General features: G+C 35.0%; 3 protein-coding genes across 3 annotated transcripts; 1 reads left to right on the plus strand and 2 right to left on the minus strand.

Annotated features, from left to right (window-relative positions):
* Nucleotides 1-3,015: 3,015 nt before the first annotated feature.
* LOC143634400 (rop guanine nucleotide exchange factor 1-like) lies at nt 3,016-6,595 on the minus strand. The gene is made up of 5 exons (XM_077102495.1): nt 6,240-6,595; nt 5,516-5,632; nt 4,873-5,411; nt 4,260-4,616; nt 3,016-3,627 (listed from the first exon to the last, which is right to left on the minus strand). Exons 1-5 carry the CDS (start codon nt 6,514-6,516, stop codon nt 3,205-3,207), a joined length of 1,713 nt encoding a protein of 570 aa, XP_076958610.1. The 5' UTR covers nt 6,517-6,595; the 3' UTR covers nt 3,016-3,204.
* Nucleotides 6,596-17,572: 10,977 nt separating this feature from the next.
* On the minus strand, nt 17,573-20,046 carry LOC143631569 (GDSL esterase/lipase At5g55050-like). Its single transcript, XM_077100294.1, has 4 exons — nt 19,612-20,046; nt 18,964-19,202; nt 18,348-18,819; nt 17,573-18,012 (listed from the first exon to the last, which is right to left on the minus strand). The coding sequence occupies exons 1-4, from the start codon at nt 19,853-19,855 to the stop codon at nt 17,792-17,794; spliced, it is 1,176 nt and encodes a 391-aa protein (XP_076956409.1). The 5' UTR covers nt 19,856-20,046; the 3' UTR covers nt 17,573-17,791.
* A 906-nt stretch (nt 20,047-20,952) lies between these two features.
* LOC143631580 (GDSL esterase/lipase 6-like) lies at nt 20,953-23,171 on the plus strand. Its single transcript, XM_077100302.1, has 5 exons — nt 20,953-21,550; nt 21,649-21,785; nt 22,015-22,236; nt 22,328-22,577; nt 22,836-23,171. The coding sequence occupies exons 1-5, from the start codon at nt 21,301-21,303 to the stop codon at nt 23,054-23,056; spliced, it is 1,080 nt and encodes a 359-aa protein (XP_076956417.1). The 5' UTR covers nt 20,953-21,300; the 3' UTR covers nt 23,057-23,171.
* Nucleotides 23,172-23,741: the final 570 nt, after the last annotated feature.

Below are 23,741 nucleotides of genomic sequence, written 5' to 3' on the forward strand. Positions count from 1 at the left end.
TTGTTTCTCCGACTGTAAGTTTTTGAACAAGATTTTGGTGTAACTGGTTCAATTTTTCCAACCTACACGATTAAACCCAGTTCCGAATCTAATCCGAACACACCTTTTAGTTTTACATTGTGTTCTCGAGTTTCATTAAACTGAGGAAAATGAAGGATGGAAAAAATATGTTGTGTTCCCGAGTTTCATTTAAGAAAGGAAAAGTAAGGAAAATTTAAAAAGAGGTGTTCCCGAGTTTCATTAAACGAAAGAAAAGGAGGGAAGGGAAGAGAAAATGATGAGTAAAATAAAAGAAATTGTGTCTTTCCAAATTGAAAACATTTGGAAGAAAATAAGTTGATGAGAAAAAGGAGATACCAAAAGAAAAGATAAGAAGAGAAAATTTTCTTTTCTTCTCATTATTGAACTCGGGAACACTTAAGAGTTAAACACCATAGATTCTATTTCAGTTGGACTTGAAATATCACTTTTTCTTTTGAGCCGTCCTTAGAGCAGTGGAAATGGTCTCCGTGAGACCCTCGTGAGAGGTTGTTTGGCGTCATGAAGGGCGTGAAACACCGCCCCCTTCCTCCGTGATCCTTCCACCGCCACTTCTTTCATGGCCATAGTTGGTGGGCCCACATGATGATATGTCTCTGTTGGAACTTTGAGATAATAATGGTTTCACCCCCCTGTTTCACACAACCCATTTCCAGTGAAAAATGTGGATGTGAAAGCTGATGTGGCACAGACGTGACAAAGAGAGAAGGTTTCACTAGCTTGTTTCACCCCACCCATTTCTATTGCTCTTATCACCGCCTCAAATATTAGTATGGTGAATTATTCAAGATAAGATTATTGATATCAATTCAAGATATCAATTAAAACTCCCTTTACGCTACTTTTTCCGATTGATAACTAATTCAATTTATCAATTTAAGAAATAATATGATATAGTAACAACAGATACGACAATTACAAATAGGGGTGGCAAATGTGACTAATTGGGTTGAATGAGTTGTATCACAATGTATATAATGGGTCACAATGGGTCAAACTAAAAAAATATGATTGAAACGGGTCAAAACGGGTTGAAATTTCTCAAGTTTTTTATTTTATTTTATTTTATTTTTTTTAAGAAACAAGAAAAACAGAGGAAATTTTTTAATACTTTTACTTTTTGACTTTTTGATTTATTTTACGAGTTATGATTTTTTACTTTTTTTTTTTGAATTTTTTAGTGAGTGGTTTTTGAAATGAGTCAAAATGGATTGAGCTTTCAAAAACCTATTTTGATCCCTTTCAAAAACCTATTTTGATCCATTTCAAAAACCCCTCACTAAAAAATTCAAAAAAAATAAGTAAAAATCATAACTCGAAAAATAAATCAAAAAGTAAAAAAGTAAAAATACTAAAAAGTTTCCTCCGTTTTTCTCGTTCCAGAAAAAAAAAAAACCTTAAGAAATTTTAACCCGTTTTGACCCGTTTCAATCATTTTCTTTTTTTAGTTTGACCCATTGTGACCCATTATATACACTGTGATACAACCCATTCAACCCAATGGATCACATTTGCCACCCCTAATTACAAATATTGATTGCAGGTAGTGAACGCAGGTCACCCTTTCTTTTTAATTGCCGATCACAACACTTCAATTGATTGCCGGTCGGAACTCCCTCATGTCACAGGTTGGTTCCGATTGCAGCAGGTCTTTTAACACAGGTCCCCTTTGAACGCTCTGATACCAATTAATGGAATTGGTACCAGTATTGAACACGAACACGAACGTTGCTTAATTTGGCTAACACCCAAACACAAATATATTTATTCTAATCAGAATAAATAACCGGTTAGTGCCTCAAAATCCAAAACCGATTAGGAACTGACAGTTTGAATTATGTTGGGACCGGTTCTTTTGGTATCGATTAATAGCCTTACCTGCTTTCAATTAAAAACTGATTTTGGTTCGGGAACATGAGTTTTCTAGGCAGATCAAACAATTTGAGGATATTAACACGCCGTGCTAAAGGCAAAAGTATGAAAAATTGCTAAGCACGAGAAGACGTGTGTGGAGAATCAACACGCCTTCATTCATTTTGCTTTTGATACATTTGGGTCTCTTGTCCCCGATGTTGCTACGTTTCTAAAAAGGGTTCAGCGGGTCGTGCACAGTAACTCAACGACGCCGAAGAACGATTTTTTTTGTTTTCAATAGGATCGGTTTTGCCATTCAAAAGGGGGTGGCGGCGCAACTTGTTGCCCGCTTACCTGCCTCTTTATTGTAATTGGATCTTTTTATTTGAAATGAAATGAAAACAAAGGAACGCTTGGATTATTAACGAAAAAAAAGAGTAGTATACAAGTTAATTAACTAGGGTTAAGTTATTTTATAAAGTGAGACAAAAATAAAAATGATTTATCCCTAAAATAAATAATATTAAACAATAAAGAAAATCATAACTCAAAATATAAAAAAAATACAAAAACTAAAATGTTTGATGTTTCTCTCATCTTTTTCAATGAGAAAAAAAGAACAATGTTGAGAAAAAAAAGTTATTATGTCTTTTTTTACTTATCATTGTGTTTTTTGTCTATTTTTTATATTGATTGTATCTTTTTTTATTAACATTGTGTCTAATTTTCTTTATATTGTGTTATCTTAATCTATTGTGTTTTTTTATCAAGAAATATAGGGGAGACATTTTAATTTTTTTAGATTTATATTTTTATTGAGTTATGATCTTGAATTTTTTAGGGTTTTTTTTCCCACAATTTTTCTAAATTTCATTTTTGTCTCTTTTTTGCTTTTTAGTTTCTTCCTAATTAGCTAACCAAAACATAATTCTTTGATAAATAAGTTAAATATAACAGCTCAAAACCTAATTAACATCCTTTTTTTTTTCATAAATTCATATTTCATTGAAATCTTTTGCAATTAATAAGGAGCAAATGATACTGGGTACCTACAATATCGGTACCGATTTTGATATTGGTACCATGTTTTTGCAAAATACCGGTTTGATAACAAGATCATCCCTACACACATTCATAAAATGATGTTGACAAATCATAACCTCACTCAACCAAAGCCACCTAACATGTAGTAAATTATTCCCATCTTAGTAAAAACAGCATAGACAAATAAATAAAACTTGAAGTGCTCATATGATCATATGACCCCAACTACTTACCATAACAAGGAACCCAAACAGGGTCGCCAATAAACTACCTACATATACAATCACCACTCACACTAATCTCTATCACATTACCACTTCCAGCAAACTTCCATAGCTTGTCCATATCAGCAGGCTTCGGGACATCTAACAACTTATCATTAAAACAATTGTCACCATCAATAGGCGTGGAAGGCGCTCTAGCGGGGCTTCGGATCAAAATAGGAGATGTAGAAAATGTTGGGGTGGCAAATGGTGACGAATAAGGTGTGTGTTGGATTGAGAATGGACTCGGGGCCATTCGTTTTTGTATTGGTCGGCCTCCTAAACCGCCTCGGTTAAAAGTGGATAATGACTCGGAATGTTTTGTAGCATCGTCTACAAATATGACATCATCGATTCTTGCGGTTATGTTAAACGCTAAGCTTTCTAGTACCCTTGAATAGCTTTCTAGGATCGACTGCCCAACATCCTGTAATAAAAAATACTCCGTAAAACAAAAGATTTTCTTAAAAAAAAACAAAAGTTTAAATTTAACACAAAATTAAAAGTGGTCGTTTTTTTTCTTCTTCCAGAAATAGAGATAAATATTAAAACATAACTTTTGTATTCCTATTTAAGAATGTAATTATCTTTGAGTAGCCGAGTTGCTCGTGAGCTACTCAAAATGGACTACTTAAAATTCACAGATAAAGGCGTTGCAAGTTCAATTCCACATTTGAGCTCACATAATAAACGAGCTCGAGCCTGAAATTAAATATGCATGTGAACCTACTTTTCACGAAAAACTATTTTAATACAATAACTAGCTAACAACAAATTTAAACATTATAAAATATATAACTATGATAAAAAAAATAACTAAAAAGCATATGCTATTTTAATTACTAAAATGTAATTAGAATAACATATAAAGTTAAAAAAAAGAATTAAACAAAAAAAGAAAAGAAAACAGGAAAGCTCGAGCTTCAACGAGCTGTTAGCTCGTTTACACTCCTAATTTGAGGTCATTATAGCCCCTCCAAGTGTTAAGACAGCGTTTAAATAAAAAGATAATCTCCTATAAAAATGCAATATTTCAACATGAAAATTTGATACACATACCTTATTATACTGAATTTTGGTCATATCCAATGAGGTTTGTGGAAGACCAGGAAACCGAAGTCTTAAACTACGCAACAAGGTTTCAGCCCTTTGTGCTAAACAACTGTTTCTGTCTCCATCAAGAACCAAACCCTTAACTTTCCCACTCCATGATGAATGTTTGATTTTTGAATGATTATTTGTGTGTTTTTTAGAATCTTTCAATTTCCATGCATAAATTGCTCCCTCAACCCGATTTACCACTTCCAAAATGTGGTGTTCTGATGACAAATCCAAACAATCAAGAAGATGATCAGCAGAAAACTTTTCTGCAGTAATGTAGCGGTAGATGATGTCACCTAAACATGCTTTTCCATTCTGTTATGTTATACAATAAGCAACGGGTTAATAAATACAAATAATAACCAAACAATTATAACCGTAAAAAACTAAAAACTGATCCATAACTTAAAAAACTGAACTTGAGCTAACGATTTAGTTTTATGTTTTAGGTAAAACTAAAACATTTGTGTTTAGTATCGTTTTCAAAAACTCAAAACCGAACTTTTGGTTATTGATTTGGTTCGAAGCCAAAACCAAACCAAACAGATCTATATATGCCCCTAAATCATACCTTGGGTAAGGATTCCAAGTATACATTTGGAATCTCCATTTCAGCAAGAACATTACTGTTAATAGCTAAAGCCGCTTTAAGAATCTGGCTTGTGCAGTCTCTGCACTGCTGTAACCTCTTTCGTGCATCTTCAGATAACCCGTTTGGCGGCAATTTAGGATAAGGCAACCACCATTTTTCTTCCTGTCTAATTGAAGGCCGTCCATTACAAACACGGGTTTGAAATGCTTCACAGCCGTCACCTTCTGCTAAAACAATGCCACGATCAACATACCAAAACTCTGTGTTACAAAAACCGTCTAGCATAGTGATCAACATTTGATCGAGCTTCTTTAAAGCTGGAAGATTTAAAGACAAATCTGCCCTTGGTTGCGTTGCCATTATTTCATAACTGCCACCGTCTGGAGATTGTTGTAATGAAGGTACAAAGTCAACAATGGAGTCACTGACAGATAGCAGCCAGTCCATCTCTCTCTGCCACATTGTTTTCTTTCTGGATGCTAACGGTTCTAACCTCCACAGCTCTCCAAATACAGAGGCTGCAATTGTTCAGTCATAAACAAGTTCATAAAGACATGATAAAAAACAAAAGATAAATGTAATTGTGAAAATGTTTGTATAGTGATTTAATATTTTAACTAACCAGAGAGATTTGTTATGGCGTTTGAAATTGCTAAAGCAGTGCAGACACCTTTGCCCCCTCCAGACATGTCTTCTCCAAGCAGAAGCTTTGCAAATTTTTCCTTCATCATATCAATTTCTGCAGATTTAAACAAATTGTTACAGTAAATAAAAAAAACAATAAAAAAATTTTGCAACTCTGTGTAGCAAAATTTGAATAATAAAGTTTAAATTGAAAAACTTAAGCATCAAAATATAAGCAGAAATATGTCGTCAAAATGAAGTGACTAGTCCGCGACAAATTTGTAGTCAGTGAGCTGCTGATTAAATTTTTAAAAACTGGTGACTCTAGTCGGTAGCCGGTCAAAGTCCATCAAATAAGTCAAAAATTGATAAATCAATCAAAAATATACCCAAATCAGTCAAAAATCAAACCTTTTTATTTTTCAAAAGACAATCAGGCCTTGGTTTTGTCATCAATGTTATGTTCACAACTATTTGTTATTGCTTGAACTATTTATGTGAACTTTTGATTGCAATTTTTCAAAATTAAATAAAAATTCCAATCCTACTAATCCCGATAAATCTTGCAACTAACGAATTCTACAGCACTGATCCATAGTTAAGCAAATGCATACATAATATATACAAGTGTAAACTAAATCAAGCCCTAATTTTACATCTAACAATTCAAACCAAATTCAACTAACAAATTAACATTAACATCATTAACTAAAAACACTAACCCGATAAATCGGAATCGGGCAACTTTGTCTTCGTCTTCTTCTCATTCTCATTCTCAACCCAACACTCACTCCCGCCAATAATCGGAAACGTAAACGTCGGCACCGGAAACCTCAACTCATTACTAGACGACGCGCCGCCGGAGAAACACCCACTCGAACTCTCAGACTCGCTGATGTCAGCACTGATACTGTAACTCTCATCCTCACAACACCGTCGTCCACTGCTCCCGGAAACAATGCGACTGTATTCCTCCGATGAACACACGCTTCCAGCCATTTTTAATCGATTTTATCTCGAATGAACACTAACCCAGAAACCGTAAGCCAAAACCCATATCACAGTTTTCCTGAAGTGTGAAATAGTAGTTACTCCGGTGACGGTGTACGGCGGCCGGTGACGGTGACGGTGACGGTGACGGTGACGGTGACGGTGGTGAGAAAAAGGTGAAAGTGAGAACACAAACAACAGAGGTTTACTTTTCCACTAATAATAATAATAATAATAATATTATTATTATTATTATTAGGTGATTTTTTTATTTTATTTATTTATTTTAAACCTTTGAGTTATTAGTAACTTTGATAATGGACCCTATGGTTTTCTAGTTGTTACAATTTATTACTACTTTTCTTTTATTACCTTGAAACAAATTAAGTTAGAAGTGAAAGATCATGCACCTACTTTTATTTGTGCACATTTAAGTAAATTAAATTGTTACTTGTTAAAAGGTGTAACATGTAATCTTAAAAGATTTCTTTTGATTTTACTTATTTTCCATCTATGAATGTTTGATGAGATCTTAGATGATTTAGATTTAAACAGGTCAGATTTTGTTTAGACAGAATTGATTTTATAATTAATTGCTCATATAGTTATTCATATGTGAATATGATTAATGGTTCAAATGAGAAGAAAACATTGGCCTACACGATCCATGAAGGCTAACTGGATGTATCATAATAATACAATTTTTTTAAGCTTCTTCGAGTTTTGAATAAAAGTTTTACATTTTCTTAATGAGTGGAAACGAGAATGACAGGGCCGGGATGACAAAATCAACAAGAACGTAAATGTTGGCATTAAGAAATCCGACATGAACGATGACAATGGAAAGATAGTAGCTGGTAGAAATTTTTGGTGAGTCGAACTAAGTGAAGATATAGTATTTGATTAATTATTTAATATGTTTTATTTGTCAATGTCAATGAAATTAAATACTATCTGTCTTATAATATTGTACTTAAATCAAGATAGATCTACGATCTTTTTAATCTCACCCTAGGACTTATTGTAAAGAAAACACACAAAAAGAAAAACAAAAAAAAAAATGCATTTATAATACAACAAATAGGAAATATAACAACAAAGAGTGGAATTTGGTTTAAATGGATGGATCTACTTATGAAACGGTATTGAAGTTCATGTGGTGGGTCCATGTGCTTGTAGGGAAGGTAGACAAGGGATTGATTATGTATATTTACGTTTTCAACCATTTTATTTGTTGTGCTTATTAATTCTCAAGCTAACCTTCACGGCTCCTAAAAAAACCACCTTTTTTCAAATGATATGCCTTTCCAAACGCACACTAATAAATAAAAGTAATCAATTTCTATAGGAAGTTTGAACAACGTTGACTCCTAAACCTTCAACATTTAATTACAAAAGGTTGATTAAACATATATTTTTATATAAGAATGCACAAATAATTTAAAACGTATATGAAACAACATACGAGAAATAGTTTTCTGTAAGAAAGATTAAATTACTATTGTTTGATTTAAGACGTTTGTAACTAAATATATATCTTGATCAATAATATAATATTTGAACAATATAGCAAGAAATAGAAAAAGCTTACCTTTTGTCATTCTAACAAAATTATTGTTTCAATTAGAAAAAGAGTAATCGTTTTTGGTCAAAGACTTGCATACTTTGAATTCAATTTCCAATAATATGAATAATACTCCAATAACTTTTGAGTATTTAATGCATGTTCTACACAAATATTTGTGAGATTTTATTTACTAATTTCGTGCGTGTTAAATGAGAAAATAGTCAAATACTAGTTTTACAACTCGTATAAAGAATTTCTACCTTGTACATTAGTGATAACACTGATATAAAGCTTTCATGATGACATTATGCCAAATTTGCACATTCATTGGTCAAAGTAAGTTTCATAATTTGTTATTCGATTGGATATGAGAATTTGTTGCATCACTAGTGAATAGCACTTGAATTAATTTTAAGTTAATTATTGGGTTAGAAGTTTATCTACTAATTTTTGCTAGTTTCATTACTTGAAGAGGTGGCAATAAGTTAAAAGGATGATACCATAGATTGGTAGGGTTGCTTCACGACCTAATTTCTAGATTTTAAAGACAAGTTGAGTTCATTTGGTTTATAGTAAAATTATTTAAATGGTTAGACTTTTTAAAAACTTATTAACTTCACCGGCCTTCATCATTCAAAACTAATGTTTGTTGTCATTTTCACCGCTTATATATTATCACCAAAACCATTGATGCACTCCCGCCACCACCAATACTATAGTCGTCACTTTCTATACCGCCACCCCCAGCCTCGCCCCCCGCCTCCATCAACACCACCACTGACGTTGCAACCAAATAAGTACCCCAATCATCACCACTGACATTGCAACCAAATAAGTACCCCGTACGATCATCTCGTGATAAAATGTCTATGATATCCAACAAGGATTGAGATGATACGAGCGCGTATCAAGGGCTTAATGCTCTTATAACATGTCACAAAATTAACCCTAATTTAAACTCTAATTCCATATCAAAAATTGTTTCACTCTAAAACAATATAGGAATACAGAAATACTAACTTGAACAAACGAACATCAAAATTCAGATCACCACCTCTAACGTCACGACCAAATAAGCACCCCAGCCGATCATCTCGTGATAAAATGCCTATGATATGCAACAAGGAGGGTATGGCATGATGATGCTCAAGTCCTCATTCTCATATACTAACCCATTGACCTTAAATATCGTTCTCTTGGAAATTTTGTGCATGTCCCTCATAAGGTCATTATACTAATTATGCATGCTTTGCCATCATGTTTTGTAATCTCGTCGTCTAAGCCAGAGCTGACAGATCCATACACACTTAGTCAATGTTAATGGCAAAAGTTCACAAACACTTATCAGCTTTAAGTATATACTTACACAAAAAGTAGTTGTACATGGATGGACGCTACATGTATAATATGGCTTTCAGAATAAGCTTAATGATGGAGGAACAAGCTCTTAAATATGGTCGAGTGTCACACCCTACTATAGGGTCTTAACCAATTAATTACTATGTAGGACAACTTATATCCTTTATGTTAAAACTTATTAGATCGAACTTAACGATGGATGGGTTATGCAATGGTGTTTACTGAGTTTAATCGTTAATTACTTGAGTTTTTATTTGGTTAATTGCTTAGGATTGTTTGACTATGAGTTCTTGATGTTATTGCAGGTAAAACACATAACCGGGAAGCAATTATGAAGAAAGAAGAAGGTTGAGAGGTCAAATGAAGAAGAAAAATAATTTTGGAAAACTACTAGAGCCGTAACTTATGGCTGGTCACCGTGATCGGGTTGGGTTCTTTGGGTTTCAAACTTTTAATTTTAGACCTGGAACCCAACCCAAATCTCTCACGGTTTTTTCGGGTCGGATTAATCGGGTTTCGGGTATCTAAAAAAATGAAAAAAAAATAAAGAAAAACTACAACATGAAAAACTAAACCAACATATTCTTTTTTACTTATTACGTAAATAATCAAATAATAAATAAACATAACCCGGTAAAGCAACATATTTTTTATTACGATTGTTATTAGCCATAAATAGAAAAACATATAAACAATAAATAGTCGATCAACCATATATGTTGAATAGGAACAAGTGTAATGTGTAGAGTGTTCTGTATACGATGTACATACCTAATAATATCATATTTTTAAACTAAAAGTTTATTCAACCTTTTCGGGTTGACCCGAAACCTAGAAATTAAACCTAAGAATCAACCCGAATTACTTCAGTTCGGGTTGGCCTTTTCTCAGTTTCGGGTTTTTAAGGTCGGGTTAGTCTAAGTTCAAGTTTTCTCCCGTTGGGGTAAAAGTGACAGCCCTATCGTAGCTTACGGTGTACCCCAAAACAATCGTAATATCCACCGTTAGACATAAACTTCAAGCTGTAATCGTTTACTGGGATTATACCTTACAGTTCGCGCACAGAAAAATTAGGTTAAATCGATTTTTTGTAGTATTTAAAGGAGGTACTTCTTCCAAGTTCTAAACTAACACCTTCAGGATAATTCTGGAGTAGTTTATTGGTGATTTAGGAGTATTCCAACCCATCCATTCAATATTCCATATCTAAAATGCAATCCACATCAACGACCGAAGATTTCATCAAGATTAGAGGTGGTAAATGGGTTGGGTCGGGTCGAATGAGTCATGGGTTGAAACGAGTCATTAGCTAATCAAAACGAGTTTGGGTCAGAACGGGTCAATTAAAAAAAGTTGTTTTGGTTTGGGTCGGAATAGGTTAGGGTCGAAACGGGTTTCGGTTTTTTGTTGTGAACAAAGATAACGGCGGAAACATTTTAGTTTTTTTTTTTCATTTTATATTTTGAGTTACAATTTTTTTAGGGATTTTCTATTAAGATCAAAAACCCTAAAAAAATAATAAAAAAATCATAACACAAAATAAATCATAAACAAAAAAAGTAAAAACCCTAAAATGTTTCTACGTTGTCCTCGTTCCATAAAAAAAATAATAACCACCGATAATCGAACTGAAACTGAAAAAATCGACAAAAATGCAAAAAGCCAAAACCGAACCAAATCAATCGAAATCGAAAAAATCAATTAAAAAAGAAACTAAAACAACTCAAAACGAACAAAAACGAAACTGAAAAACTGACAAAAACGAGTCCGAAATCAGCCAAAAAAGAAACAAAACCCAACCCATCCCGTGTGAAAACTCGTGTTGGCTTGAAACCTGAACCGAACCCATTCCAATCTGAAACTCGTTTCGTGTCAAAACCTGTCTTGTATGAAAACCCGTTTAGATCCGAAACCTGCCACATTTCCTAAGGACACTAACCCACATCGACCCATTTCTTTGAACATGTCGACACATTTTGACCCGAAAATAATAAGATGAGATTTCAAATGACTTATTTTAACCCGTTTAGTTAAAATCTTTTTACCCAAACCAACTCATTTAGTGTTTAAAACAACCCAAATTAATCCCTTTGTAAGACCATCCGTAGCGCCACGTTTTGGCCCGCGTTTTGCATTATAACGCCGAGGGAACCCCGCCCCCCGGCGTTTTGTCTTTTTTTTAACGCTGTATATATAACGCGGAAAAGGCACAAAAAAAAATGGTAATCATTGGGATTTTCAAAGAAAAAATTATTAATTAAATTTATACTATAAAAACAAACCAAACTCATTTTTTTAACACATTACTCCCATTTCTATACCAATTATATTTTTTACTCAAATATTTCTACCAAAATGTTTCCGAATAACAGCCAAAATTTTCTCGGTTTCGGTCAATTTGCCCGTCAAGGCAACCAAAATCCACAACCGAACCCATCTACCGCCCCGTTGCCAACCGTACCCGTCCCGAATTTATTCGACCCGCAAATGGCCGCGTACATTGCAATGTTACAAAACTCTATGCCAAATATGGTGCCCGGTTTCCAAAACCCAACGACAAACATTTTGCCGGTTCGGGTTCCCAACCCGTCCCGGAGACCCAACCCGACGTCGAGTTCGTGCCGGAGACACAACCCGTCCCGGAGACCGTAGGCGGTTCGAGCCAACGCGGACGTCCGTGAAAACACGCAAAGAAGCCCGCCGGCGAACCTCGGGTTAAAAAGACGGTGATAACGTGGAAGAACGACGAGTGCGTACTATGTGCTCGTGCATGGTGCGCGATATCGGAAGATGCCAAGTGCGGAAGGTTTTTAAAATACATATATATTTTTTTAATTTTCTTAGAACAAACATTGAACTTGTAATATTTTTATTTTTTTAGCGAACTATCAAAAAACGGGGGTATTTTGGCACAAAAATTAAAGAGTTGTTCAACGAACTTGGCGGGGACTCGCGTCGAGAAAAGATTCGTTACTGTCGAAATGAGGCGACATAAACACCAAATGCATGGGTTTCCATACGGTTTTCTCTCGGATGAATTGAAATAGGAGTAACGGTGTCTCGGACGCGGATGTCATGGAAAACGCGTTGACAGAGTATCAACATAAGGTGTCGGGGTCCTTCAATTACTTTGGCATTTGGAAAGACTACTTGAGGTATCACCCAAAATGGGGCCTGGTTTTGGATGCCGAAGCCGAAGGTGGTCCGCGTAATGAAAAGTCTAAAACATTGTCTTCGGTTGATCCAGACACGCCCCGTTCCGACGCTCGAAACTTCAACCTAAGCGATAATGAAGCCGCGAATACTACCGAGATGCCTCAGCCGGGGGTAGAAGAAGCAAGGGCAAGGGAAGGGGGAAAGGAGTCGCTTCGTCGTCGGCAACAGGTTCGAATGCTGAAATGGAAACTCAATTCAAAGAAATGAACTCTCGACTCCAAGATTTACACGAACTTGGAACCTAACGACTTAAAGTAAATTTGGACGCCGTCGAACTACTTAGAAGGAATGAAATGGACAAAGACATCGAGATTTTATCAAGCGAGCTAACCGAAGACGACCCGAAAGTCCGATCTCTAAAAGCTGCTCGACAAGCGAAAATTTTAGAAAAATATCACATGTAGTTTTGTTAGTATTATTTATGTATTTTTTTTAATTTGATGTATTTTTTAAATTTTAATGTTGTTTTTTAATTTTATGTTTAGTTATTTAAATGAATTATTATTTAAAAAAACAAATAAAATTAATAGTACTGGGCGTTACGTGACACATAACGCCTAGAGGTGGAGAGTTATGACTACACACTGTTTTTGTAAAAAACCATAACTCCGACTGGGCGTCACGTGGCGCATAATGCTTGGTGGTGGAGAGTTATGACTACTCATAGTCTAAGAGTTTAGGTCAAGATTGTCACCATAATCAAGATCATTAGTGGCGTCTCTGTGTCAGTGTGTGGGGGGGAGGGTTGTATGTGTTTTATATATTTAAAAAGTTTTCAGAAAATATAGTAATTTTTAATGTTAGATTATTTATATTTGACAATAAAACTTTGACATTTGGAAGGAAATGTTGTGCTAGTAACCATGTGCAAAGGGACATGATTAGCCTCAAATTATTGGCAGTAGTCACGCATGGGATTTTAGAACCACGGCACCCTACCGTAGGGCGGCTAGATGGGTCAGGCTGGTCCTATAACAAGAGTACAACACGAAAAGCACAGGGTACAACCTACATCCTTAAATTTAAACGACAATCTTGTCCACTTTAACACGACGCCCGTACGTATATTATTTGCTTGTGTTTCAGCCCAAGCTTAAAACACAATTAATTTGTTGGTCCCTTATCATTGTCCTATCTCAAACTTTTATGTGAAATTAATAATGAATTTAAACAATAATGACGAAATAAAGGGAAGATTGCTTTAAGAATATAAAACACATCGATATGATAATTTTTGTATACGTACCTTAACAAGCATGTCAGAGTTAACTATATGTTTATTTACCAATACAGAAACACGACTTAATTTCTAAAAATTAAAATAAATAAGAGTGGGAAGGCTGCTCCTCTGACTGTAGAGATGTGCATGTTTCGGTTCGGTTCGGTATCAATAACCGAAATCATCACTAACACTTTGGTTATTAAAAAACAATAAGCGTTTGATTTCGGTTAATTGGTTATTGATGGTTAATTTGACTTGGTTAATTAATTGTTAAACCCAAACTTTTAACATGGACTAAATTTATATTGACCTTTGTTAAGAATTATATAAAAAAAACAAAACCATGAATATATTTATAGACAATTACGTTATGCACATTAGTTTTAAAATATACATAAGTGATCACTCGTGAACTTAGTTTTAACAGATGAAGAATTGATTGTCAAAGCACTGCCATAAGGCTAAGGGGTATACACCCATCAATATCATTCCTCTCATTCGTCACGTCAGCGCCACTTCGACTTTCCCTTATTATTCAACATCACCCTTCAACCAAGGAAATGCACCATTATCCATCATTCCCCACCATTCTCCATTTTTATTTTTTATTTATATAATATTAAGTTTAATTGTGTCTTTGAGAAATAGAACAATAAAAAATGCTAAGGGCCCCACCTTCAACCTTCATTGACACGAGTGACCACCCTTAGTCTCAGGTCACCAGTGACCAAAATGGGGGCGGGGCGGTGTTTGCGTGAGGCCGGTGAGGGGTGGGTGGCCATGTGGCTGCCACCTAGGATTAGTGGGTGTTGCCCACTGGTGTATACCCCTTAGCCTAAGAGGATAAATGCAATTTAAAGCTAGTGTCATTCGAAACGAATTAACATATTTTACTAATGAAATGAAGTATTCAAGATCAACAATATAATGGTCAAAGAAAGTTGGATATATTATTTTGAAGTATTGGAACATAATATCATTAGAAGACGTTAATTGTTACAGGAAAAAACTTCGTTTATTATACCTTTATGTATAATTGGTTTGGTTAACCTATGGTAAAAAAGATAACTGATAATCATTTTTCGGTTAATTTTGTTTCCGGTTATTTCCATTTTTGCTTAGTTTCGATTTCATTTCGTTGGTTTTCGGTTTCGTTCGGGTTAATAGTTCAGTATTACTCACCCCAACCTCTAAGGTACCCTAAAAACCACCAATCTTGCATTGTCATATCATTTACACTTTTAACTAACTTAAAATACGTTAATCACATATAACACTCATCTAAAGTACCCTAAATATGTTTCTATTCGTTTTTAATTAAAAACTAGGTAAGGAACGCGGCGACGCAAACTCGGTCAGTTTTGGTTAAGTTCGTTATGACACCGAGACTAAATCAATTAGATAAATCTTTAAACGTTCAAAACGGTAACGACAAATGTACAACTTATGATCAAAATGACACGGATTATGGTTCTTTAAACGCCCAAAATAGTGTCAGCACACGTACAACTTATGATCAAAGCAACACATATATAGTCGGTATCTGATAGAGAAAAAAATTAGTAAACGCATAGCTTATGATACAAAATATAATATAAGTAAAACGACGTTTATTCGGTTGACAAATTACATGCATTGTGACGGACATTCGATCGGTATCTATAGGTTCGTCACAACACTGGATTTTAAACCAAAAAGTAATTTCAAAAAATTGATATATTAAAAACAAAAAATACCAAAAAAACAAAAAAAACACAAGAATTGCTGCTACGAGTCGACGGTCGATGGCGATTTGGTGCATTATCATACCAGAAGTAAACATAAAAAATAATTTCGTTATTAGCTAGGTTTGTTACGGTACCGAAAATAAATAAACAACAAGGGTGTTGCGGCGACGAAGCGTTGCGTTTTTAGTTGGTGTCGTTTAAATTCGTTACGATACCGAAACTAAATCTAAAACTCAAATATCCTCAAATTATTATACTTAAAAAACCTTTAATAAAAAGAATCAAAATTTCAAAAAACGTGTCACATCCTATCGAAATTAAAACAATAAGTAGGCTAAAAAATGGACAACCAAAGCAACCCATCAAAGTTAAACCAATAAGTAGGCAAAAAAATGGGCATCCAAAGCCAAGGACTTGATCCTTGGCAGTTTAACCACAAAGTAGTTAGCAAAAGTCAATTTAGCCAACATACCACACTAACAAACTTGATATAATGATGAGGCTAAAAGCATAAATCCTAAAACACTATAATTTTAAAAAGAAGTTGTGAAACCACCATTTGATATTTATCTATATAGATAATGAATTAAACAATTAAACACACAAGTAACAACTAAACATATATAAAAAGTTACATACTTCAATAAAAAAACATCAAAAATAGGAAAACACAAATATAAAAAAAATATACATAACATAAAACTAAACTACTTCTCGTTCGAGTCTAGTTGTGTCAGATTTAAAGATGAAAGATGATCCACAAGATCAAATGGAAGTCGGTAATGTGCATTCTCACCCATCAACTCCGGAAGGACATTATTGTTAAGAATGGCTCAACTTTAATGAGCAACCCTAGCTCATCGTTTGATCATATATCCATCGTCCTTTATGATCATATATGTTAAGCAACTTTAAATATCAGCGTTGTTATTGTCAACTTTAAATAGCAACTTTAAATATCCATCGTCCTTTGACACTTTTGGTTTCTTAGCTCCGGATGCCGTGGACCTTTTGAATATGGTTCAGAAAGTTGGGTATAGTAACGTATCCAAAAGGGGGTTGCGGCGCAGCTTGTTGCCCGCTTACCTGCCACTTCATTGTAAATCGTTTGGATGTTTCTATGAAATATAAAATGAGCCAAAACAAAAAAAGTTTTAATGAACAACCCTAGCTCATCGTTTGAGAAATTCATTTTGAAAGAAATAAAATTGTAAAGAAAGGTTTGAGTATGTAAAATGGTTATAGAGAATGAGTGTGAAAAATAAAAGTGGGATTGTTGACCAAAATTAACAACTACAAGAAGCGGGATATAACGGGTATATATATATATATACATAACCCAAATTTGATACCCAAGACCGGTACTCGTGTACCTGAAGCGGGTATGATACCCAATGCCTTGTACCCTATGAACTCCCATCCCGCCCTAAGGTGAAAGTGTACATGCTATAAAAAGTTTCAAGTACTAACAAAAATGGAAGGTGAAGGCAGGGTCATCATTGCATATTTCAAGACATTAATGATGACATATGAGATGCAACTTCATGTACTTCATGGTTATTATATATCAAGGTAAAAAGAAGTTTTTATCTTATAGACGATACATATCACACTAATAAAACTTGTGTGTGTGTGTGTGTTTTTTAATCTGTACATAACATGATAACGTGATGAATTGATGATATGCATGTTTAGGGATCGGGTCTACTTGTAGATGTGTTTAACGAGTGAACTCTTGATCGGTCATGCTTATCTTAATGAGTGACTTATCAATTTTTTTAAAAAAAATTGCGTGTCGAGAATGTCTTTGCATTTCGACACCATGATGGTCATGAGCTAAAATTATTTTTAGGGTTGGATTATGTGTAAACAAGCTCCTTTAATCATAAATACATATTATGATCGAAATTTTAGTTCATGTGTGTTGTGACACGACTCGATAAAATTCCTCTGATAAATGATATCCAAAGACCTAAAATGGCCACTTATAAAAAAAATTCTGGATAAGTCACTCGTTATAACTTATAATAGCTACCGAAAGTTATAACCAATGCAAATATAAAAATAAAAATATTATAGAAGTGAAAATATCTTCAACCATGTTTACGTTTATTAACATTGCATAGTCATGAATATTTGTTGTTCTGATAGCATAAGTTCATCAAAGAGGTTAAAAAACCAGTAACAAGTACATCATAGGCTCACAAGTCTAGCCCAGTTAATCGGTCTCGCCTCTCGCAGACCACCAAATGCCATCGCTTCAGACAGAATCTGCAGAGCGTATTGTGACGGGTGAGACACGTCCCAGTAAAGATATTCATCCCGATTCTTACACACCACCGCCAGAGGATGACAATTGGTAAATGCATTAAACCGTCCCAATCCACAACACGCATCCCTCACATTCGTTAGATCTGAGGTAAGAAAGAAAGCGTACATTTATTAATGTTAGAAAACCTGGCACGAAGTGATAACATTGTGGATCATTGGCGGTATTGCTCAATGTCACGTGACATATTATCATTTTTATATCCTATGTATGGTTTTCATAGAATGTATACCCCTTATCTACCTACATTTACTCATAAGATTACATTTAACTTATAGTACTTATGTAGTACTTGTCACTCGTTTTCTATGTGTTATTTACGTATTTGACATTTGAGAGAAATTGACTCACCGAACATACATGTTTACAAAGTTACACCAACATAAAAAAAGACTTAGGTCCAGGATTGTCGATACTTACTAAATCGTTCTGGGGTCTCGTACATGTCATATAGCGTGTCGTACGTATTTCCAAACGAATAGATCATCCCCTTTAAACTAGCCATCATATCCTGCAACATATGTTCGATTCCTTCATTCAACTGTCGCGCCAAAGCGTTGGCTATATCGGAACAATTCCCGTGCAAAGTAGTTACTCTCATCAACGGGCTACAACCAATATATGGCACACCAATAATCCCAAACTTCCTTACTCCTAGGTTATATAGAGTATGTAGGGTGTAATTGTAAGTTTGGACGAGTGAATCAATATACTCTTCCTGATTCAATTTGGCTCGAAACAACGCGAAAAAGTGTACATCATTGTTACCCACTCCAAAAAAAAAAGGTGATTTTGCAAATAACACTTGTGTCTTCCAGGAGCCGATTGTTCCCGACAGGTTCCCGTGGATATACATTACTTGTGCGACTTGCTCGGATAGTGGCAATGCTTGCTGACAAAAATATATATACGAATTGATGAGATATGATATGAGAGGGTCTCAAACGAGTCATTTTAAATCTGAGACTTCTATTAATACGCCAGACGTTCACTTATTAATAAATGTTTAGGTTAAATAAAGTATTCGAAATCTTACATCTACCGCGCTGTTGATGTCAAGAATAGCTGTTCCTGACGAAGCAAAGTTTGCTCCTATGGCCGGATTCTCCCGTCCTACCAACGAGACGGGTTGAAGGCGATTAGTAGGGCGTCTCCAACGTCTCCTCGGACTAAAGTCTATGGCATTGGCGAGCCTCTTCTCCGAATATACTCCGCCATAAAAAAAAGATAGGTATGCTGGCGGGCTTGTCACAGAATTCCCGAATACTACTCTAGCTGACCATTCAATAATCAAAAAAACAAATAAACATCTTGAAATTATATATTAATGGGTGACAATCATGTCAATTTGGCAAGTTGATAGGTTGATTTCTTCAATCCAAACATGTCTCATATATTTATCCGTGTAATAAACATTGACCTGACCTGACACACTTAAATTGTGAAACACGAGCACGATTTGTTTAACCTATTTATCTAAACATGCTAATCAGGTTGGTGGGCTATAATAAATAGGTTAAACAAGTTTAATTAAAAAGGGTTAGTGGATCAATATGTTCAAGTAAACCTAAACACAACGGCTTGTTTATTAAATGGATTATATATGACAAACCCAAACATGATTCTTTTATGTATCGTGTTGGAAATTGTCACCCTTGATTTATTTAAATTATGCACCACTTACCGATGAAATCAGCCATGTTTAAGCCATTGCTAAACCTTCCACTAGGTGTCGAGTTGAAAAAGTCGATGCCATAGTGAGGGTATTTTGCTTTTCCTATGGCCTTTAATATGAAATTGTTCGTTCCAACGTCTAGCAATGAGTCCCCGAGTATGAAAACAGCTGGAGATCCTGCATTCGACAAGCTCAATGAACAAATAACGGTGATAACAACTATAGTAATAGTGAGCATGGGACTTTTAGTCATGGCAAAATGTATAACCAAAACTTAAAGATATTCGGTGTCTAAATGAAATTAAAATGGATGTTAAACATATATATGGATGTATCTCGACAATTTAGGATGAATTTGTTGAAGCGTTTATTTTGTGATTCTTTTAGTTCTTTAACTGCGAATTTGTAGTTTAGTTTCCAAAGTGTGACACTTTGTTCGGAAGGCACTTCTTTAACAAGTGGAGTGGGTGAAACTTTAATGGCTAAAGTATGTATTTTATATTAAGTTTATAAAAGTATTAATAATATATATAATAAATTAACTAATACAATATGGGCGAGGTAATGAGCGATCCAACTTCGGCTCGAACTCTATAATTTACAAACCGAGCCGATTTCAAGCAAGTTAATTTGAATAATGAGTTATTTCAACTCCATGATTGGAGATGGAACCACCATGATAGCATCACGCTCTTTATGTGCCTTTCTGGAAAATTACTTTGAACTTTAGTTTCAATGAACAACTTAAATGTTGATGTTCAGTTGAGTGTCGCTGATGAAATATTGTTTCCAAAAGAGTTCTTGACGCTAACAAGTCAATTAATTGCCATGAATCTGAAACCTGGGCTGATGACTTTTGTTAGATACATCATGACTTTTATTGGATTTACATATTACTAAAAGACTTTAAAACAATATTTTAACTCTGAAAGAAGTTGACAATAAATTCTTTTAAAATTGACTAATTGTCCCTCTGTTAAAGGTGTTTATTCTGCTCTATCCTGGCTGAGGAAGAGTTACAGCCTTACGCGTGCCTAAACAAAAAAAAAGTACGTTGATGGGCGGCGAACATACTGTGTCATGCAATGATTTACTCATTTACGATAAATAATAAAGAAAAATGTCATTCTATTTCGACAAATAGCCAACAACCAAGTTCCATAGCTTTTGATCCACTATCCCGATCATGATTTTCCTACCCTCAGAGGGAAAAGCCCTTCCCTTTTGGGTCAGTTGTGGGCGAGGAGGGATTCGAACCCCTGGCGCCATGGTTCGTAGCCATGTGCTCTACTCCTCTGAGCTACAGGCCTTACTGAGTTCCCATTGGATTCGCTCCCAGAACCTTTGCTAAGTTGTAATTTTGAAAAAGTCACTAATAACGACCGGGTCAAATTGCAAAAAGTGATCATTCATAAACGATAAAACAAATTTGTCCAAATCAAATCTATTTGGCTATTTCACTGTTGTTTGTTTTCGTTATTTGAGCCGGCAATTTTCTTTACAAAACGATTATCTAAGGGTGCCCATTTATCTATTACAACTATTTGTCCTTTTTAACATACCTTTTCCTATGTTCATCGATTAATTCGATGTAAGAAGCCATCAACGGTTTAATTATATCAACAATCAATATCTATAAATAACATAAGTTTTACTTAACGTTACTCAAATCATTATTGCAAATACATCTATCTTATTATGGAGAAAACAAACGTCCTTTCTTATATTGTTTTCATTGTAACCTTTTTGCACATTTCACAAATCTCTAATTCCACCAAGCCCACGCCTCCCATTTTCATATTTGGTGACTCGACGGCTGATGTTGGTACCAATTCTTTATTGCCCGCAACCAAAATTCGAGCTGACTTCCCTCACAATGGGATTGATTTTTTCCATTCGAAACCCACTGGACGCTTCAGCAACGGCTTTAACAGTGCTGATTTTCTATGTTAGTATGGACAACTTGATCGAGTCGTAGTGTAATGATTATAAACGTCCAATGTTATTGTTTTGTTTGTTCTAACACGATGATATGCTTGAATGTAGCTAAGCTTTTGGGACATAAAAGTAGTCCGCAACCATACTTGTTTTTCTTAAAACGAGGATTCACTACTAAAATGCTTAGAGGTGTCAACTTCGCTTCTGCGGCATCTGGTCTTCTAGACATGACTGGAAAAGATCTGGTAAGTTTTCTTTTATTATGTTTTGTTTGTTCTAACACGATGATATGCTTGACCAATTATAGTCTTACACTACTAACTTTTAGTTAAATATCAGAGAAACGAAAGCGAAAATTAAAAGTGTCATTATCAGCTAACGAGTCATAGTTTTGGATTACAAAAATTCATTTTTCTCCTAGAAAATATATGAAATTCTCATTTTGTCCCGCTAATGTGTTGAAATTTTGAACAGAATATTGTACCTATGTCCGAGCAAATCAAGCAATTCGAGAGTGTGTGCAGCCTTTTAACGTACTTAAAGGGTCGAGATATGGCAATGCACATACTCGCAAAATCTGTGATCTCGATCAGTACCGGGAGCAACGATATTTTTGCCTATTTTGAAAACAAAAGCAAGGTTGATCCTGATGTTTTCACTAATTCATTAATTACAGCTTATGAGTGTCACATAAATGTAAGTGCATTAAACGCTTTCTAACCAAATATGCATTCCATGCTACTTTGAAAACGTTTGAACAAAACTAAGTAGTTGTGAACATGTAAAGGCATTGTACAACCTTGGAGCAAGGAAATTCGGGATAATAAGCATACCACCGATCGGATGTTGCCCATCACAAAGAATTAACAATGGGACAGGTGGATGCTTGGAGATTGAAAACACTTTTGCTCGAGCTTTTCATTCGTCACTTGACACTCTCTTGAAGAAACTGTCTTATAAGCTGCCGGATATGAAGTACGCACTTGGAAATTCATACGAAATGACCATCAACGTCATCGATCATCCGCAACTCTTTAGTAAGTATAATAATAAAACACTTTAATAGCCCACATTCTATTTTTATTATTTTTTTTGTGTCATAGAACCCGTTATCAAAAAACTCATAGGATCCCGTCAGTACCCTATTAAGCAATGAATTCTGGTAATAATAACTTTGCGCTGGAATGTTGCCTTTCGGAGCATATAGCTGAAACTAGTTGAAGCATGATTCAAGCATCATACCATGCTCTATATGTGTTATCTCATCTTAAGAAGCAAAATTTGGTTCTTTGCAGATTTTACATCCATTGACACGGCATGTTGCGGCGAAGGGTGGTTGAATGCGGAACGAAGTTGTACCCCAGATGCAAATCTGTGTTCGAATCGTGATGAGTATCTCTTTTGGGACTTGAACCATCCGACACGATATGCTTCCGAGCTTGCAGCCGTGACTTTATACAGTGGTGGCAAGCAATTTGTGACTCCAATCAACTTTGCTCAGTTGGCAGCTTATTGATAAACCTATTAGCAAAGAGCTTGGAATCACTAAAACATTGTATGATTAGAGTTTATTAACGAGTCAAATCAATTTGATTTGATAAAATGTCAGTCTCAATAATTAATTTTAAGCAATACAATTTATGTTGGCAATGAAGCAACTGTTTTATTAATTGGAAAAAAAATCAAACAATTATAGATTATAAAGACATTATACATATGAAGCATGACAAAACTTTCATCAATGGAGTTGTATTAATATCTCACACCGTACGACTCGATCATGGACTGTTAAGAAAATTATGATCAAATTAACATTTCAATCGAGAACGTGGACGAGGCCACATGGGTGAGGAAGTGCATTACATGGGCCAATGATACTTGGACACCCCTCGATTCACTTTCTCCGTATGGGCCTACGTTCTGATTCCTTTTGACCCGAACCCGCACTAACATAACCCGAATCAAATCAACCTTTTTTCGGATTGATCCGTTCCGACCCTAATCTGGTATGTCCCATGACCCAAGCCTGCCTGACCCAACTTGTTGTCCGTACTTAACATGTTAATAATTTTTATAAAGTATAGCAATTCCATAGTCATTTTAAAGAGGATAAAATGTTCCTTTTTATGGTGTTTCTTTTTTAAAAAAAATATTGACTTGTGAAAACATTATGGTCGTTAAAAAGTGGCGAGGGTAGTTGG

Source organism: Bidens hawaiensis, unplaced genomic scaffold, assembly GCF_021521415.1.
Source record: "Bidens hawaiensis isolate Kalapana, Puna unplaced genomic scaffold, B.hawaiensis_p1.1 tig00000512_1, whole genome shotgun sequence".
In the NCBI taxonomy this organism is placed as follows: domain Eukaryota; kingdom Viridiplantae; phylum Streptophyta; class Magnoliopsida; order Asterales; family Asteraceae; genus Bidens; species Bidens hawaiensis.

Bases quoted from the DNA above. Each gene is read 5' to 3' on its own strand.
- LOC143634400 (XM_077102495.1), bottom strand. From the start codon at position 6,516: ATGGCTGGAAGCGTGTGTTCATCGGAGGAATACAGTCGCATTGTTTCC. The intron at 5,412-5,515 runs GTTAGTTAAAAT...GAACAATTGCAG, and splicing joins CGCCATAACAAATCTCTCTG to CCTCTGTATTTGGAGAGCTG. The intron at 4,617-4,872 runs GTATGATTTAGG...ATAACATAACAG, and splicing joins ACTTGGAATCCTTACCCAAG to AATGGAAAAGCATGTTTAGG.
- LOC143631580 (XM_077100302.1), top strand. From the start codon at position 21,301: ATGGAGAAAACAAACGTCCTTTCTTATATTGTTTTCATTGTAACCTTT. The intron at 21,551-21,648 runs GTTAGTATGGAC...GCTTGAATGTAG, and splicing joins TAACAGTGCTGATTTTCTAT to CTAAGCTTTTGGGACATAAA. The intron at 22,237-22,327 runs GTAAGTGCATTA...GAACATGTAAAG, and splicing joins CTTATGAGTGTCACATAAAT to GCATTGTACAACCTTGGAGC.
- LOC143631569 (XM_077100294.1), bottom strand. From the start codon at position 19,855: ATGACTAAAAGTCCCATGCTCACTATTACTATAGTTGTTATCACCGTT. The intron at 19,203-19,611 runs GTAAGTGGTGCA...TTGAATGGTCAG, and splicing joins AAACATGGCTGATTTCATCG to CTAGAGTAGTATTCGGGAAT. The intron at 18,013-18,347 runs GTAAGTATCGAC...TTCTTACCTCAG, and splicing joins CGAGACCCCAGAACGATTTA to ATCTAACGAATGTGAGGGAT.